This window comes from Phoca vitulina, unplaced genomic scaffold (assembly GCF_004348235.1).
Source record: "Phoca vitulina isolate PV1807 unplaced genomic scaffold, GSC_HSeal_1.0 scaffold83, whole genome shotgun sequence".
In the NCBI taxonomy this organism is placed as follows: domain Eukaryota; kingdom Metazoa; phylum Chordata; class Mammalia; order Carnivora; family Phocidae; genus Phoca; species Phoca vitulina.
The window spans coordinates 3,383,553-3,399,340 of record NW_022589786.1 but is presented as its reverse complement, the minus strand read 5'-3'; the positions used below and the strand labels follow the sequence as shown (position 1 = coordinate 3,399,340).

The 15,788-nt window shown below is 53.0% G+C and overlaps 1 protein-coding gene across 1 annotated transcript; it reads left to right on the top strand.

The window, feature by feature from the left end:
* Window positions 1-9,884: 9,884 nt before the first annotated feature.
* Window positions 9,885-15,278, top strand: ARSI (arylsulfatase family member I). Its single transcript, XM_032395350.1, has 2 exons — window positions 9,885-10,204; window positions 13,871-15,278. The coding sequence occupies exons 1-2, from the start codon at window positions 9,885-9,887 to the stop codon at window positions 15,276-15,278; spliced, it is 1,728 nt and encodes a 575-aa protein (XP_032251241.1).
* Window positions 15,279-15,788: the final 510 nt, after the last annotated feature.

Below are 15,788 nucleotides of genomic sequence, written 5' to 3'. Positions count from 1 at the left end.
TACAGCCACCAAACGCAAACTAAAGGTATCACCAATTCCACTTCTCCTTAGCCAGATCCACAAAATGCCGCGGCCATTCTAAAGCCATCTGACAAAAGGAAGATCTGACAGTAAGGAGGACAGAATGGAAAAAGTGAGTGATCTCAACTGATTACAGTTAAAATGTCTTGTGCAATTTTTACAGAAGCACATGACCATGTGAACACATTGCTGGGGCCCTTCCCGGGGCTTAGAGAGGGGCCTGTGCCAGGGAAGGTCCTGATACTTAAACTGTACTAGTTTTACGGTCAGTTTGCCTCGGGATGGGCACACTCTCTCCCTCTGAAAACCCCCCACAAGTAAAAAACCAACCAAACAAAAACTCACAAACATTCATTCGAGAAAAACTTATTCATCTATTATGTCAGACTCTGTGCTGGATCCAGATGAGGCAGAGACAAACAAAGCAAGCTGAGAGCACATCCAACTTCTAGACATCACAACCTCCCCAAGGGGCCCAGCCCTGGAGAGACTGGGCTCTCCCAGGGGGTGAGTCATCAGATGGAGGAGAAAAACTCGTCTCAGTTTAGGCTGGAAAGTGCGCCTTTCCCTCTGAGAAGTGTAGTGAAAGATCCCAGGAGAAGAAGCCTCCTCCTAGGATAATCTCGATGCTGGAGAGCCTTTAATAATTGGAGTTCTGGCCCAAGAGGAGAGGCTATCCATTCAGCCAGGAGCATGGGAGTCAAATCCCCCAAATCAGACCTCAGAGCCACACTGTTCCCGGGAAAATGTCCCATCAGGAGTCCTAGATCTGGGGGACTAGAGCATCAGCCTCTGTGTCCAACCTCTTGCTTTGGTCTAGAACCTTCCTGCTTTGACCTGGAATGAGCAGAAACTCATGAATGCCTAAACCAGTCCTTCCTGCCAGTGACTGACCAGTCCCAGCTGCCTGCCCCAGCTCCTGCCCAGCCTCATTCTGTACCATGGCACCCTGAATCATTTGAAGGACACCTACTTTGGGGGTGTCCCCCTCTCTGAGTCTCGGTCTCTTTCCATGTCAATGGACCATCAACTCCAAGAGGGCTGGGTGGTTTGTCTCGTCCTTCCCTACGGTCTCAGCCCAGGGAAGTACATGGCACACAGTAAGCGCTCAGTAAGTGTTCGTTGCGTGAATGAATGGAATAGAGAGATCCTTGACCTTGGTGTGGAGGAGATAGAATATTTGCAATAGCTGGTACTTGTTCAGTTGCAGGTGGAACACGTCAACACAACCTGGCATGATGGAAAGACGGCATCCGTTCCCACTACCAAAGTTCTCGGGGACTTGTATGTTTGGGATTCCTCAGCTCAACTGACGATATGATGAATCTGTCTTCCCCTCTGCCCTCGGCTTTCCTCCTGTTAGAGTTAGCCCCTAGAGTCAGCCTGGAGTTAGGCTTACAGTCCAGCAGCAAAGAGACAATCTTGTCCTCAGAAATGCAAACAAACACCTCAGAAGTGAGTCTCATCGGACAGACTCGGGTCCCCTTGCCCGTCCCCGCACTAATCACCGTGCCAGGGACATCTGATGCTCTGATTAGCCAAGCCTGCCTCGGAGTGGACCCACCAAGAGGAAGGAATAGTTCTGCACAGGGAAATGCAGCTTCCATCACCATGGCAGGGGAGACAGCTCCACGGCTGACAACAGGTGCCCACCACAGCACTTGACTGAGGTCTGGACATTTAGGCCAAACCTCCCCTCTCCGAGCGTCAGCCTCCTCATGTGTCCTTGGTGACAAGAATGACACTGGCAAAAGCCCCGCCCTACTTCTCATCCTAGAGCTTTGGTGGGGTCCAAAGGAGACTGTGAGTTATAATAATGACTAACATTTTACTGAGGCATCGCGAGCATCTGGCCCTGTGCTAAGTAAACTCTTTACACGTTTATTTTAATATTTACAACAATCCATTTTTCCGACGGGAAGCAAGCTGAGAGCAGTTACAAGGCTTATACGTTGTCACAGAGCTAGCAAGGGTGGAGCTGGGCTTAAAGCAGTGCCCTCAAGCATGAAGCTATATATAAACTGTAAATAATTTTACAAGCAGAGGGATTATTAGTAATGGTCTGTACTGTTAATAATAGTAATTTTTTAAAACCCTGAAAGGGAAACTCAAATAAATTCAAACAAATGTTTGTTTAGCACCTACTACGGGCTGATCACTCACCAGGGGCTCAGAGGGAGACACATAAATAACTGTGAAACAGGCAGACTGTGATCTAAGAAAGCCGTAAACATGCCCCAGGGGAGTGTGGGGAGCAAGAGATTGACTCCACCTGGGGAGGGGTGAGGGGAGGGGATCCGGAAAGGTCTCTTAAAAGAGGTGGAATTTGAGCTGAGCTTTCAAGATAAAGGGACTTCGACAAAGGGAGGAAAGAGAAAATCAACTTCAGAAGCGATCTGGAAGGATCTAAAGACCCAGCTCAGTGTTCCCGGGTAAGAGTTAAGCATGTCTATGCAAAATAACTCTCACACCAGCAGGAGCTTCAAAAAGTGATTGACTAAGTGGAGCGCAGCGGTTGCCATAGGAACAGAGGCAAGCCTCTTCCCCGTCATTAGTGAGCATCCCTGGCTTGGAGCTGTCTAGCCGGGGCCAGGAGGCAGTGGGGGCTGGGCTGCACTGTCCCTTAGAAGCCCGGCAAGACTGCTGCCCTGGGAGACGGGCTCTTGTTTCACAGGGAGGCAGAGCTGACAGGTGACATCTGTTTTCTAGAAGTCAGGCAGCCAGGGGAAGCCTCTGCCTCAAAGGGCTTCGGGACATCCCCAAGCTACCGGAGCAGGCACTGGGACCTCAGGGAGGGGATGCAAAGGGCAGGGAGCAGGCCGGAGAGCCAGTGGTGGCCAAGGGGTGGAGCTCTACCCAGGATGCCAGGATGTGAGGCTGCCTCCCAGGACCCCTGGGGAGCGCCAGGGGATTCCAATGCACCAAGAGAGTTGGCATCTAACCGCCAAGAGCACAGGGGGAACCATAAGTGAAGACCCCAGTGACAGGCTGGGGGTCTCTAATAGGAGAGTGAATGGTGGCGCATTCGATACAACAGAACTTAGATCCCAGACCTGCGTTCAAATCCTGGCTCTGACACTTTTCTAGCTGTGTGAGGTTGGGCAAATTGCTTACCCTTTCTCTGCTTCTCAGTTTCTCTATCTGGAAGATGCAGATGATGATAATAATTTGACCTGCGTCCTAGGCCTGCACAGGAATTCAGTGAGATAACGTAGTCACGCATGGCACGTGGCGCACAGTTGGTGTTCACTAAATGCAAGCTATTACAGGGGCGCCTGGGTGGCTCAGTCGGTTAAGCGTCTGCCTTCGGCTCAGGTTGTGATCCCAGGGTCCTGGGATCGAGCCCCGCATCGGGCTCCCTGCTCAGCGGGAAGCCCGCTTCTCCCTCTCCCACTCCCCCTTGCTTGTGTTCCCTCTCTCGCTGTGTCTCTCTCTGTCAAATAAATAAATAAAATCATTTAAAAAAAATAAATAAATAAAGATAAATGCAAGCTATTACAGCACTATTATGACCTCCACATTTCGATCTGGTATTGATTTAGCGTCTTTCTCCCCCCAGGCAGGGTTACCTTATATTGGTGCTAAAAGCCAGGTTCTCCAAATATAGTAGATGAGGACAGTGACAACAGTAATGGTAGTGAGAGGACCCATTTACCTGCCACATTTCTGGTGACCATTATCATGAAGGCGGGAGTCAAGTTCCTGTCTCCCGAGAGCCAAGCCAAGGAGCTTGAGCCCTTTACTACAGTGGGTAGCTAGCCACTGAAAATTTTGCAAGAGAAAAAGGACTTGATCAAGGGAGTGCAGATTTTTTCCCTGAGGCTATGCACTTGTAGGAATAGACTCTAAGTACAATGACAATAACATCTAAATATAGTAACAATAATAACAACAGCTATCATTTCGTGAGAGCTTATTATGCACCAGGCTCCGCGCTAAGCGTCACATGCCTTGTCTGTTGTAATCCTTACAACAACGTTATGAGGTAGCTACTATAATTATTCCTGTTTTACAAACAAGAAAACTGGGGCACCGAGAGGTCAACTCAGGTAGCTAAGTCACACAGCTAGCCAACGGCAGAGTGGGGAAGGAACACAGCCACTGGCCCCTGGGGTCTCACCCGGGCACTCCTGCCTTCCCTGAACCTGGGAGGGGATGCTAGTGGGCAGCCTGGCAGCCTCATTTTCGGAGCCCCTCCACTTATCTGGATCTCAGGGCCCCCCACTCCCAGTCTGACTCTCTGGGACTTCACCTCTTTCTCTGAAAGTCCCACCTGGTGTGTGTGTGTGAGAGAGAAACCAGCTGACCAGTGAGGATGGAAACCTCCGGACATCAAAGTGGGCAGAGCCCCGGATGGATGGGCTGGAGGCAGGCCTGGGTCCCGTTGGGCTAATTCCTCCCAAGGCTGGCAGAGGTCACGGCGGGAACTTCTGAGAAGGTGGAGAACAAGTCCTTTCATACGGCCTCCCTTTGAGCTGGCCTCGAGGTGGGGCCGGGGTCGGGTGGGTGGAGGGTGGGGAGTGTGCGGAGAGGCAAGGCCGCAGTCGAGCTGGGCAAACAGATTGGGCAGTGGCTGTGAGCACAGAGCGCCCATTGTGGACCCAGAGCTCTGCTTTCAATAATCTACTCGGAAGAATGTTTCATTGAGCGCCAGAGAAAGGAGCCATTGAAATGCCCAGGACTGGGGCCCCGTGAAGGGTTAAAGGCAAGGGACTAGGGTGCCCTGGCTCTTGCCACTCTTGGTTCAGATGTCTGATATGGGGATCCTGAGGCTAAAACAAGGGGGACTCGGTGAGACCACCGAGAGGGCCGGAAGCAAGGGGCAGGAGTGTGTCTCCCCCTCGGAAATGCAAAAGGAGGTACACAAGCCTCAAGGAGGAAAATGCTCTTCCTCCCAGAACCAGTTTGCCCAAATAATATCCAGCAAGGACTGGACCTCAGATACCCTTCAGCCTGCCCACTGGGGAGAAGGGCTCGTTTGGGCAAGCAGTAGAGTCTCGTGAGGTGGCCAGCACAGCTTCCTTGAACACCTCTGACCTTACCTTTGATCGTTCATTCATTGTAATTAATGATGCACTAGTCGAGCGCGGGACTTAAAGTGAGAACCAGTGGCCACTAGACCAGAGGACCAAGGAAACCTGTGGAATTTCTCTCAGGGAGGCATTTTTTCAAATAGAGAAAGTGCTCATTAGGAGGGTATGGCCTAACTGTTGGAAAGGGTGCCAGGAGCAGAATTCTGTGATCCCACTCAGCGTGCTTCCTTCCCGGGCGCCATAGGCCATATGCCCTTTCAAGCCCCAGGGGCTCGCGGGGTTTAAAGTCCGGGGAACCTAATGCTGGCACCTGTGGCCTCCGAGGAGAGACAGGAGGTGGCTGAGCCGGGCCTGCCGCTGGGGAGCCCGACCTCCAGCACCATGGCAGGGCGGCATCCTTCTCGCCACGGAGCTGCTGCCTGAGGCTGCATCTTTGGGGAAGCGCTCTACAGCTGAAGCTGAGATTACGCCCTGAACCAAAGTAACCATTTTGGATGGAAACCTTAAAACGTCTCTGATGCCTTCTCCAGCTTTCTTAAAAAGAACTTGAACAGAATTTAAACGCTGAAGGGTGACCCCCTCATTCCCTTCTGTGGCTTGGCTGTGATTTGGTGATGCCCTCGGGTCTGTTCAGGTGGACGTATCTCTTTGCTTTTGCACCAAATGGCCCGAACTCCCTGGCTTTTGGAATTCATTGGTCTGATTTTTATGTTTATTCTTTTGTTTCTCCCTGATGTTTTCACTGCGAAACTGTATTACTATAAAACAGGCAAATGCTTCAAACCACCTTCTTATCTATTCCCTCTGAACTACTTCCAATATTACCGGACTGGGAAACAAAATCGTTAGCCTTGTAAGAATTGCGTATGAAGCAAGAGTCAGTAGGCTTGGAGTGAGGAAGGCCTGAGGAGCTCTCCTCCGAGTTAAGGGATTGAACTCTATGACATTATTGACTGTTCAGAGGCCTTCTAGGTTATCTCTCTGGTCTTTGACTTGGCCCAGCCTACACAAATTGACCTCCAGAGGACAAGAGCATGCATAATCTGTGCATAAGATCTTTGCCAAGGTTAATTAAGTCACAAGAAAATAATATCTGTACTGAGTTAATTTTAGCTCAAAGATGGTCAAACATACACATACACCCACACCCACATCCACACCACACACAGCAAATGAAAGACAAAGCCACAAAATAGACTCACCCACTTTTTGACTTTTATATCTCCGCATCCTAACAAGTTTTCTATGGATAAATAACCCGAATCATAACATTTTCAAGTTGGAAAGAACTTTCAAAGTCCTTTGAAAGACCTTTCGAAGTTTTGCTCCCCATTTTAGTTTGGAATCTCTCTCCCTCCTGGACAGATGGGCACTTTCTGCCCCTTTTGCACTGTGCTAGTAACACAGAGCTCAGTGCTTCTTGAAGTCCGACAGAAAGTAACACCACTATACCCCTGCGATATCTGATCTACATTTCATGTGCCGATGTTAGGTTTCTGGTCCTGCTTTAATGCGGCTGCTCTTCGGGGATGATGGGGAAAGCATGCACCTGCGTGAATGCGGGGACAGATCTCCCCCATCTTGTAGGGGATGGATATTCCTGTTGTCATTCACCTTGGAAACAGGAGGGTCCTGAGACAGAAACTGCAAAGGCTAGCTTAGCTCAAGAGGGAACTTCTATTTCTCTGAGACTTACTTTTTGAGCCTGAACTTGAGATATTTTAGAGTTCTTGAGTCCATCTGGGTGGCAGTAGGGCTGATGGACATTGTCCCAGGAAGAAGGCAGGTAGGCATCCTGTAGGGAACATAAAGGGAACATGAGTGAGTCACGTCTTAACAGCGATATGACCTGAATTCAAGTTACTCCTTATTTATTTCCCCCTCAGCATCCCTGAGCCTTTGGAAATGTCTGGCCTAAATGTTCTAGCCTGGTCCTTCTGTGTAATGGCATTAAGAGTTGCAGGTCAGTGTTTATTTCCCTAGAATGTTAGAGAGGAAAGATGCCCCCTGAGGCCACCATAGGTTTGGGGGAGTACTGAGGGGCCCTTAAACATGAATACTGGGGAACACGAGCTGGGCCCCAGAGTTCTACCTACTCCTCTCCACGTGGTGATTCACCCATCACTGCCATCCTTTTATTAAGAAAGCTGCCAGATTTCCTACAAAAGTAATCCCTTAAATTGGCCTGAAATCTGCCTCCCAGTAATGTTCAACCCACAGGACTTGGTCTTTTCTCCCTGAACCACAGAGAACAATCATCATAATCGTTCACATTCATTGAGTACTTACTCTGTGCTGGGCACTTTACTGAACACTGTTGTGTCTCATTTATATTATTAACCCATTTTACAGAAGAAGAAATTGAGGCTGAGGGAGGCCAAATAATCTGCCCAGGGCCTGACCCCAAATAAGCGGCAGGATTTGAACACAAGCAGTTTGATGTCAGAGCCCACAGTCATGAACTCTTAGAAATTCTACTTGTCTTGTCCCTTTGATGCCCCCCCCCCCCCCCCCCCGCCCCTGGCCCAGATCTGCAGCCTGTGAGCTTCCCTCTCCAGACCTTTCTTCTTCCAGGCTACATCCCCACCCCACCTCCCTTGCCATTTCTCCCTGTGCCACTTCTCCTCATCCTCCTGACCGAGGTCTGGGACAATGCAAAGACAGCAAAACCCAAGTCCATCTGACCTCCTGTGACTTGTCCCACTTTGACCCCCAAGATAGCCTTCAGGTTGAAGCCTCCGGAAGCACCATTTTAGCAGCATTCCCCTCAGGAGGCTGTATTTTTCCTGTCTGTCCTCAACATTTCTTTTGCCAGAACAACAGGCTCAGTTTTCCCTTCTGATAAATCTGGTCACCCTAAATATGGGGCTTTGAGCAAACAGGAGCGGCCGGCCCCACGCAGCCCTCATTTCAAAACGTGGATTCACTCGGGCTGCTATTTTGGAAGTCTGGTTTCTTTCCCCACACACAGTGGTTTTAAGGAAGAGGGAAGGGATCATGACAGAATACTGGCAGGGGAAAGATGCTAGCAGAGAAGACACACCTGGGCACTCTTTGTTCAACTAAGTTCCCCCAAACACTGGCCCTTCGAGAAGCCCTGTGGAAAGGAGGGTCCTTGGCCACATAAAACTGGAAAATACAGCTTTACCAGCTCCCCTCCTGGAGATCAGCATATCCAACATTTGAAGTGCTGGTAGGAAGGGAGCCTAACCGGTTTTGTTTAATTCAGCTTTCCCATTTAAAAATGCGGCCTAGGAAAACGTTGGAAAACAATGAAGCAGAGCGGAAGTTGCATGGCCTAACATATTCCTCAGGTTTGAGTTGGTCTGTGCAGTGCTTAAATTTGCTTTAAATTAGTTGCTAGCACTTAACAGTTGGAATATTTCTCATAATAATCTGGATTTGGATGTTCTTGGAAAATCAGAAGATCTGGAAACACTGGTCCACATTTTTGCATGACAATGGTCAGCTGGACACAAGGCTGCAGTCTTTGGCTCACGGCAGCCCCCCGCCCTCCTCTGGCAATACAGCCATCCCCCTGCTTTACTCCTTTATGATACCTGTCTGGCCCAGGAGTCCTTCTGGCTTGCCTTCTCTGCCCTGGAGATTTCCTTGGGTGGGAGTTGGCCTGCACCCTTGCTGGAGGCCCATTCATCCATTCATTCATGCAACATGTGCTGATTGAGCTTCTGGACCCTGTGGATATGTATTCAACAGCCCGGGCCCTCTGGATTTTAGCACTGGCGTTCTAGCACGGGAGGGCAGAATGAAGAGGGGGAGGGGAGGGGTTGGGGAGAGGGAAGCTGGCAAAGGCCAGAACCTAGTTTCCTGATTTCCAGCCCCAGGTGCTTGCTAGAAGCATCCCTATTCTTCACCGCTGTCTCTACTGCCGCTCTAGCAGCCGCTGAGCCCCAGGGAAGAAGCTACTGACATGCCCTGTGACTTACACGAGCTCCCACCTATCTCAGGGCCTCAGTTTCTCCAACTGTAGAACGATTGGGTTGGAGTAGAAAACTATGCGCGTCCCTTCCAGGGCTGGCACGCAAAGATGCTAAGACTCCAAGATCTTGGAATGTCTGACCGGACCATTCGGGAGCTGTTCCACTGAATTCCAAGCAGCCCCTCTCCCTCCTTTTCCCGGCCCGGGCCGGGAGGGGGCCGGAGCCAGAGGGCCGACCGGGCCTGGGCTTCCCGCCCGGGGGCGGAGCCGCTGCTCCACGTCCCGCCCCTCCACCTGGGGTTCTGCCCCGGCAGATGTTACAACTTTCTCGCATTCTCTCCCGCGGTGTCCCCCCAGGCCCGCCCAACCCGTGCCTCCCTCCCGTTCCCCGGTGGGGTCCTGCCCGCCTCCCTGCGGGGAGCCCGACTGTTCTCAGGACTCCGGGCGGGGCGAGAGGCCGGGCGGGGGGCTGGAGGGTCGGGAGGAGGAGGAAGGGAAAGCAGAGGCGAGAGAAATTAGGAGGCGGGAGAAATCGAGGGCTAGTAGGAAGGGGAGAGTCAGAGGATGGTGGAGAGCACTTTTTGGAAGCAGCCACGCCGCGTCTCAGGCTGGCCCGGCTGAGCTGGGGGAGAGGGAGCGAGGGCGGCGCAGGGCGGGCGCGCAGGCGGCGGGAGGCAGCTCGGCGTGGGCCTGACCTCCCCAGAGCGCCCCGCTGCGGCCGCGCAGTTCCGGCCGCCAGTCCTGGACCAACCCCTGGGCCGCCCCCCGGGGCCGCTGAACGATCTCGCAGCGTCCAGGCCGGCCAGGCGGCGGGCGTGCGGGCCGTGCGCCCTGGGCGCGCGAGGCGGTGAGGCCCCGGGAACCCTGTGCGCCGGGACGCGCCGGCCGGCATGGCGATGCACGCCCTCACTGGCTTCTCGCTGGTCAGCCTGCTCAGCTTCGGCTACCTGTCCTGGGACTGGGCCAAGCCAAGCCTGGTGGCCGACGGGCCCGGGGAGGCCGGCGTGGAGCCGCCTTCGGCCACTCCACCCCAGCCTCCCCATATCATCTTCATCCTCACCGACGACCAGGGCTACCACGACGTGGGCTACCATGGCTCAGATATCGAGACCCCTACACTGGACCGGCTGGCAGCCGAGGGTGTCAAGTTGGAGAATTACTATATCCAGCCCATCTGCACGCCTTCGCGGAGCCAACTTCTCACTGGCAGGTAGGCATGACCCAGGCTGCTGGGGCGGGCCGTAAGAGCCCCAAATAAATCCGGTCTGTAGATTTCCTCTGCATTCACAGACCCCCTTCCCCCAACTCGGACCTGGGAAACCAGGACTCGGCCAATTCTGTCTCCAGTCGCTTGTGTGATCATTAGTTAAGTCCTTTGCCCTCTCTGGGCCTCAGTTTCTCCAACTGTACACTGAATGGCTTAGATCATCTTTGAGGTCTCCTCCCTCTGATGTTCTAGGACACCCGCTATGCACCATGTGAAGGAGACATCTGGGCATCCCTCTATGAGAGGAACATGGCAGTCTCTGACACTTAGGTTTTAACGCTGTTTCTAATTACAGACCCTGAGGCCATGAGCAAGTCATTTAACTTCTCTAAGCCTCCACTTTCTTGTCTGTCCATAGAGTGGAGAGCAGTGCTTATCCTGAAAAAGAGTGGTGAGGATGGGTTGAGTTGCACGGCTGTAATAAATGGCAGCCCCTATGTCACCAGAGGGATTAGGGTCCCCGAACTGAGGGCTGCGTGGAAAGGAAACGAAGGAACGTAGAGGCGGGGCAGAAAGACACACACAGGATGCCGTGACCTATGGAGCCTTAGGCTAGTTACTTCATTTCTCCAAACCTCTGTTTTTTCATCTGCAAAATCCTCCTAAGTTGGCTGGGAGCCCCAAGGAGACGTGCTGCTTTCTCCATAAGGAGTTGTCCACAGGATTACAGGATTAAAAGAGCAGGGAAACAGGAGGTGGGGGTGTGGAAGGCAAACTCTGGCCACTTAGGAGAAAATCCTTTGGCAAGGCTGAAGCTAATCCTCCTTGGATGGGGTCCAAGGCATGCCTTCTCCCAAGTTCCCCCCAGAAGCCGTTAGTATGATCTCAGGAACCAGAGCCTTGCTCTCCCTGTTTCCCAGGTGGGAGAAACTGAGGCATGGAGTCAGGGAGGGCCCAACTCATGCCTCTGCCCAATTTCAGGGTCTGTGGGAGAGGGGGCTGAGAGGCCAGGTGGTTGGCAGGGGTCCCAGAGCTGGGAGTCGAATAGGTGCCTTTTCTTCCTTCACACGGGCACGCAACATTCAGCTCCAGGAACAGAGAGAGAGAGAGAGAGAGAGAGAACTGGAGAAGTGTGGGAGAGGGGCTGGTGTATGTGTTGCGGGTGGGGGCGTTGGTAGTGGTGGTGAAGACCGAATGTTGACTAACCTCCAGAAGAGGGAAAAGAATCTGCATTCCCAGGAATTGTGCACAAGTTAGCATTTCTCTCTCGCGAGGTGACTTTTGGTTTAAGCAGGGGCCCGAGCAGCCAGCAGGGCAGCGTTCCAGCCCCCTGATCTGTGAAGTTAGCTGAGCGTGGCTGGGCAGCGGCTGCCCTCGGCCCCCTGCCGCGGGCTCCATCGGACTGGTGCTGACGACTCTCATTAGCGTTCGTTAGCGCATCCAGTCGTGTCCGGGGAAGCTGGAGAGCACCAGAGGTGCTCACGTTACCCACTTGCAGGAGGGCTCCGGTGACTCTTAGCTGGCCCACCCACTTTACAAACCAGTGCTCTGTGGTGCCCAGCCCTGTGAAGAGCCTCCGGCGCTGCTTGGCCTGGGGTGCATCTTGTAGTAAATGGAATCATTCATCAGCTGGACTGAAGTCTGCGGAGCCAGCCTCACCGAGAGGTTTTGAGCACGAGCTGTGTAGACCCGGGGTCGAAGCTCAGAGCTGCTGCTTGCTAGCTGTCTGCAGTGGGGCCCGTTGCTGTACTTTTGAGAGCCTCAGTTTCATCAGCTGTAGAATAGGGATAGTAATAGTCTTCCCTGTAGGTTTTTAATGAGGATTGAATGAAATAATATATGTGGCATATAGACAAGTATAAAAATGGCCATAGTGGCTAATGATGGCTAACAACGATAACAGCTCTAAGTTAAGGAAACCAAAAACAGGAGAGCCCATCCTAGTGCCTGGGTTAAAGGTGTCAGGTATTCAGGTCTTGGCTTAACTCCAATTCCCCTGGGGTGAGAAAAAGGTGTGGGATTCTAAGACCCTTGTGAAGTTCCAGGCTTCTTATTTACTCTGGGCTTTTAAGACTTGAATAAAGGCTGGACACCACACGCATATCACATGGGGGCCTTGACCGCAGAAGGGATTTGAATGAATAGATGAGGAATGCAGGATTCTGCTAACCATTTGCTCCTGCCTCAGAGCATTAGCCTGGGTGAGTGACCCAGATCCAGGGGCCGCATGAATTTATAGGCGGGCACATGAGAACTGGTCTCATAAAATTTGGGAACTGGAAGGTTTTCAGAGATCTCCCGTTCTACTGAACTCACCCCTCTATGTGAGCACACTGAAGCCACCATGAGGGAAGAGACACGGCAGCCTAGTTTGCTGAAAAAGAGTCTGTGCTTGGACTCTGCTTGGACTTATGTTCAAGTCCTGGTTTTGCCCCTGACCACTGAGTGACCTTGAGCAAGGCCCTTCCCCTCCTCTGGACACGCATTTTTCTTTTCTTTTTTTTTTTTTTTTTTAAGATTTTATTTATTTATTTGAGAGAGAGAGAGCACAAGCAGGGGGAGGGGCAGAGGGAGAAGGAGAGGAACAAGCAGACTCCCCGCTGAGTGCAGAGCCTGATGCAGGGCTCCACTAGGGGTTCGATCCCAGGATTCTGAGATCACGACCTGAGCGAAAGTCAGACACTTAACCGACTGAGCCACCCAGGCGCCCCTGGACCTGTATTTTTAAGACAAGGTAAATACACTAGAAATTGACTTGGGTCCCTTCTGCCTGTAAAATCCTGAGTGCATTCCTTCCTTCCTTCCATAAGTAATTGAGTATCCTTTAAACATCACCTGAATGCCAGGAATATAAAGTTGAGTAAAGGACAGCCCCATTACATATCACTGGACCCAAGAGCACGTACCACTGAGTAGAATCCCATGGCCAAGTGGGACAATGATCATGTGTACTAAATGTTAACCCAGAAGCAAAAGTGACTCATTCTTTGAGAGAGTTAGGAGAGACTTTACAGAGGGGGTAACATTGCGGCTGGGCTTTGAAGAGTGAGTACGAGTTTGCCTGGGAGAGCAGGACTTGCTCTAGGCACAATAGCAAGTTAGTAGCTTAGAACTTAGGGATTCTGAAGTCTTTGGAGACCCCCTGGGATATAGATCCCAGCTCCAGTTACTAATTGTTTGAATCACTGGGCAAGTGATATAACTTATTGAGCCTCGGTTTCCTTATTTGGAAAATGGGAATGATAATGACATGCATGTACTCCCTAGGTTAGTGGGGAGTTGGTGAGACAATTCATATAAAGGGCTTAGCACAATGCTGAGCACACAAGAGAGTACTTGGTGTTAGCTATTATTATTTTGTTGTCATGATTAAACTGGGTTTGACTCTTAACTCCCCCGTCTTCCTAGCTGCGTGATCCTGGGTGAGTGGTTTAACCATTCCGAGCTTCAGTCTCCTCCTCTGTAAAATGACAGTAAATACCTGCTTCCATTGATTTTGAGGATTCCCTGAGATAATGCATTTGGAGTGCTTCTCACATGCTGCCTACTGTGCGTTTTCTGGGAGTGCTGGGACCAGAGCCCCCCTCAGGGAGGGAATGGGGGTGTGGTCGGCCCAAACAGTGGTTTTAGCTCCCCTGTGCCTTCCACACCCTCCCCTCTTCCCACCAGGTACCAGATCCACACAGGACTTCAGCACTCCATCATCCGCCCTCGGCAGCCCAACTGCCTGCCCCTGGACCAGGTGACACTGCCCCAGAAGCTGCAGGAGGCGGGTTACTCCACCCACATGGTGGGCAAGTGGCACCTGGGCTTCTACCGGAAGGAGTGCCTGCCCACCCGCCGGGGCTTCGACACCTTCCTGGGCTCGCTCACCGGCAACGTGGACTACTACACTTACGACAACTGCGACGGTCCCGGGGTGTGCGGCTTTGACCTGCACGAGGGTGAGAGCGTGGCCTGGGGCCTCAGCGGCCAGTACTCCACCATGCTCTATGCCCAGCGGGTCAGCCACATCCTCGCTAGCCACAGCCCCCGGCGGCCCCTCTTCCTCTATGTGGCCTTCCAGGCGGTGCACACGCCCCTGCAGTCCCCGCGGGAGTACCTGTACCGCTACCGCTCCATGGGCAACGTGGCCCGGCGCAAGTACGCCGCCATGGTAACCTGCATGGACGAGGCCGTGCACAACATCACCTGGGCGCTCAAGCGCTATGGTTTCTACAACAACAGTGTCATCATTTTCTCCAGTGACAACGGGGGCCAGACCTTCTCGGGGGGAAGCAACTGGCCGCTGCGCGGACGCAAGGGCACTTACTGGGAAGGGGGCGTGCGTGGCCTTGGCTTCGTCCACAGTCCCCTGCTCAAGCGAAAGCGCCGGACAAGCCGGGAGCTGGTGCACATCACTGACTGGTACCCGACCCTGGTAGGTCTGGCAGGTGGTACTGCCTCGGCGGCCGACGGGCTAGACGGCTACGACGTGTGGCCAGCCATCAGCGAGGGCCGGGCCTCGCCGCGCACAGAGATCCTGCACAACATTGACCCCCTCTACAACCATGCCCGGCACGGCTCCCTGGAGGCTGGCTTTGGCATCTGGAACACCGCCGTGCAGGCTGCCATCCGCGTGGGCGAGTGGAAGCTGCTCACGGGGGACCCTGGCTATGGGGATTGGATCCCACCGCAGACGCTGGCCGCCTTTCCCGGCAGCTGGTGGAACCTCGAGCGCATGGCCAGTGCCCGCCAGGCGGTGTGGCTCTTCAATATCAGCGCTGACCCCTATGAACGGGAGGACCTGGCTGGCCAGCGCCCCGATGTGGTCCGTGCCCTGCTGGCCCGTCTGGTGGACTATAACCGCACGGCCATCCCTGTGCGCTACCCAGCCGAGAATCCCCGGGCCCATCCCGACTTTAATGGGGGTGCTTGGGGGCCCTGGGCCAGTGATGAGGAAGATGAGGAAGAGGAGGAAGAGGCAAGCAGGGCTCGAAGCTTCTCCCAAGGGCGCCGCAAGAAAAAATGCAAGATTTGCAAGCTGCGATCCTTTTTTCGTAAACTCAACACCAGGCTGATGTCCCAGCGGATCTGATGGGGGGGAGGTGAGGATCTCTGTCCCCCTAGATGTACTTCCCCATTCAAGCCTGAGCCTGCCCCTCCCCACGGAGGGGCCTGAGGTCAAGTCCCCAATTGCCGGGAAATGGAAGGCATAGACTGACGCCTCAGTTGAAGGGTGGGGAGCTTGGCTTGGGGAAGAATAAACTAGACTGGGGTACCTGGATTCCAGTCTTGCCTCTCCGTTGACTTGCTCTGTGACCTCAAGTGGCCTGCGTGAGCTCTCAGGGCCTCAGTTTCCTGGTCTGTAATGAGCTCTAATGACTTGGTGGCTCCGTGGTGTGAACCTGGCGCCGGGGGCCATGATGGAGTTCCCATTGACCTTGCCACCTCCCAGCTCATTGAAGGCCTCACCCTTGAAGCCTGCACCTCTGTGCTACTGCTTGGGTGAGGGGCCACATGGAGGCAAATCTAGGCTTGGACCCTCGCTGAGGCACGGCGGTCCGGCCAACTCTCTTAAGGAATCATCTGAGTGCTGAGAGTGGAG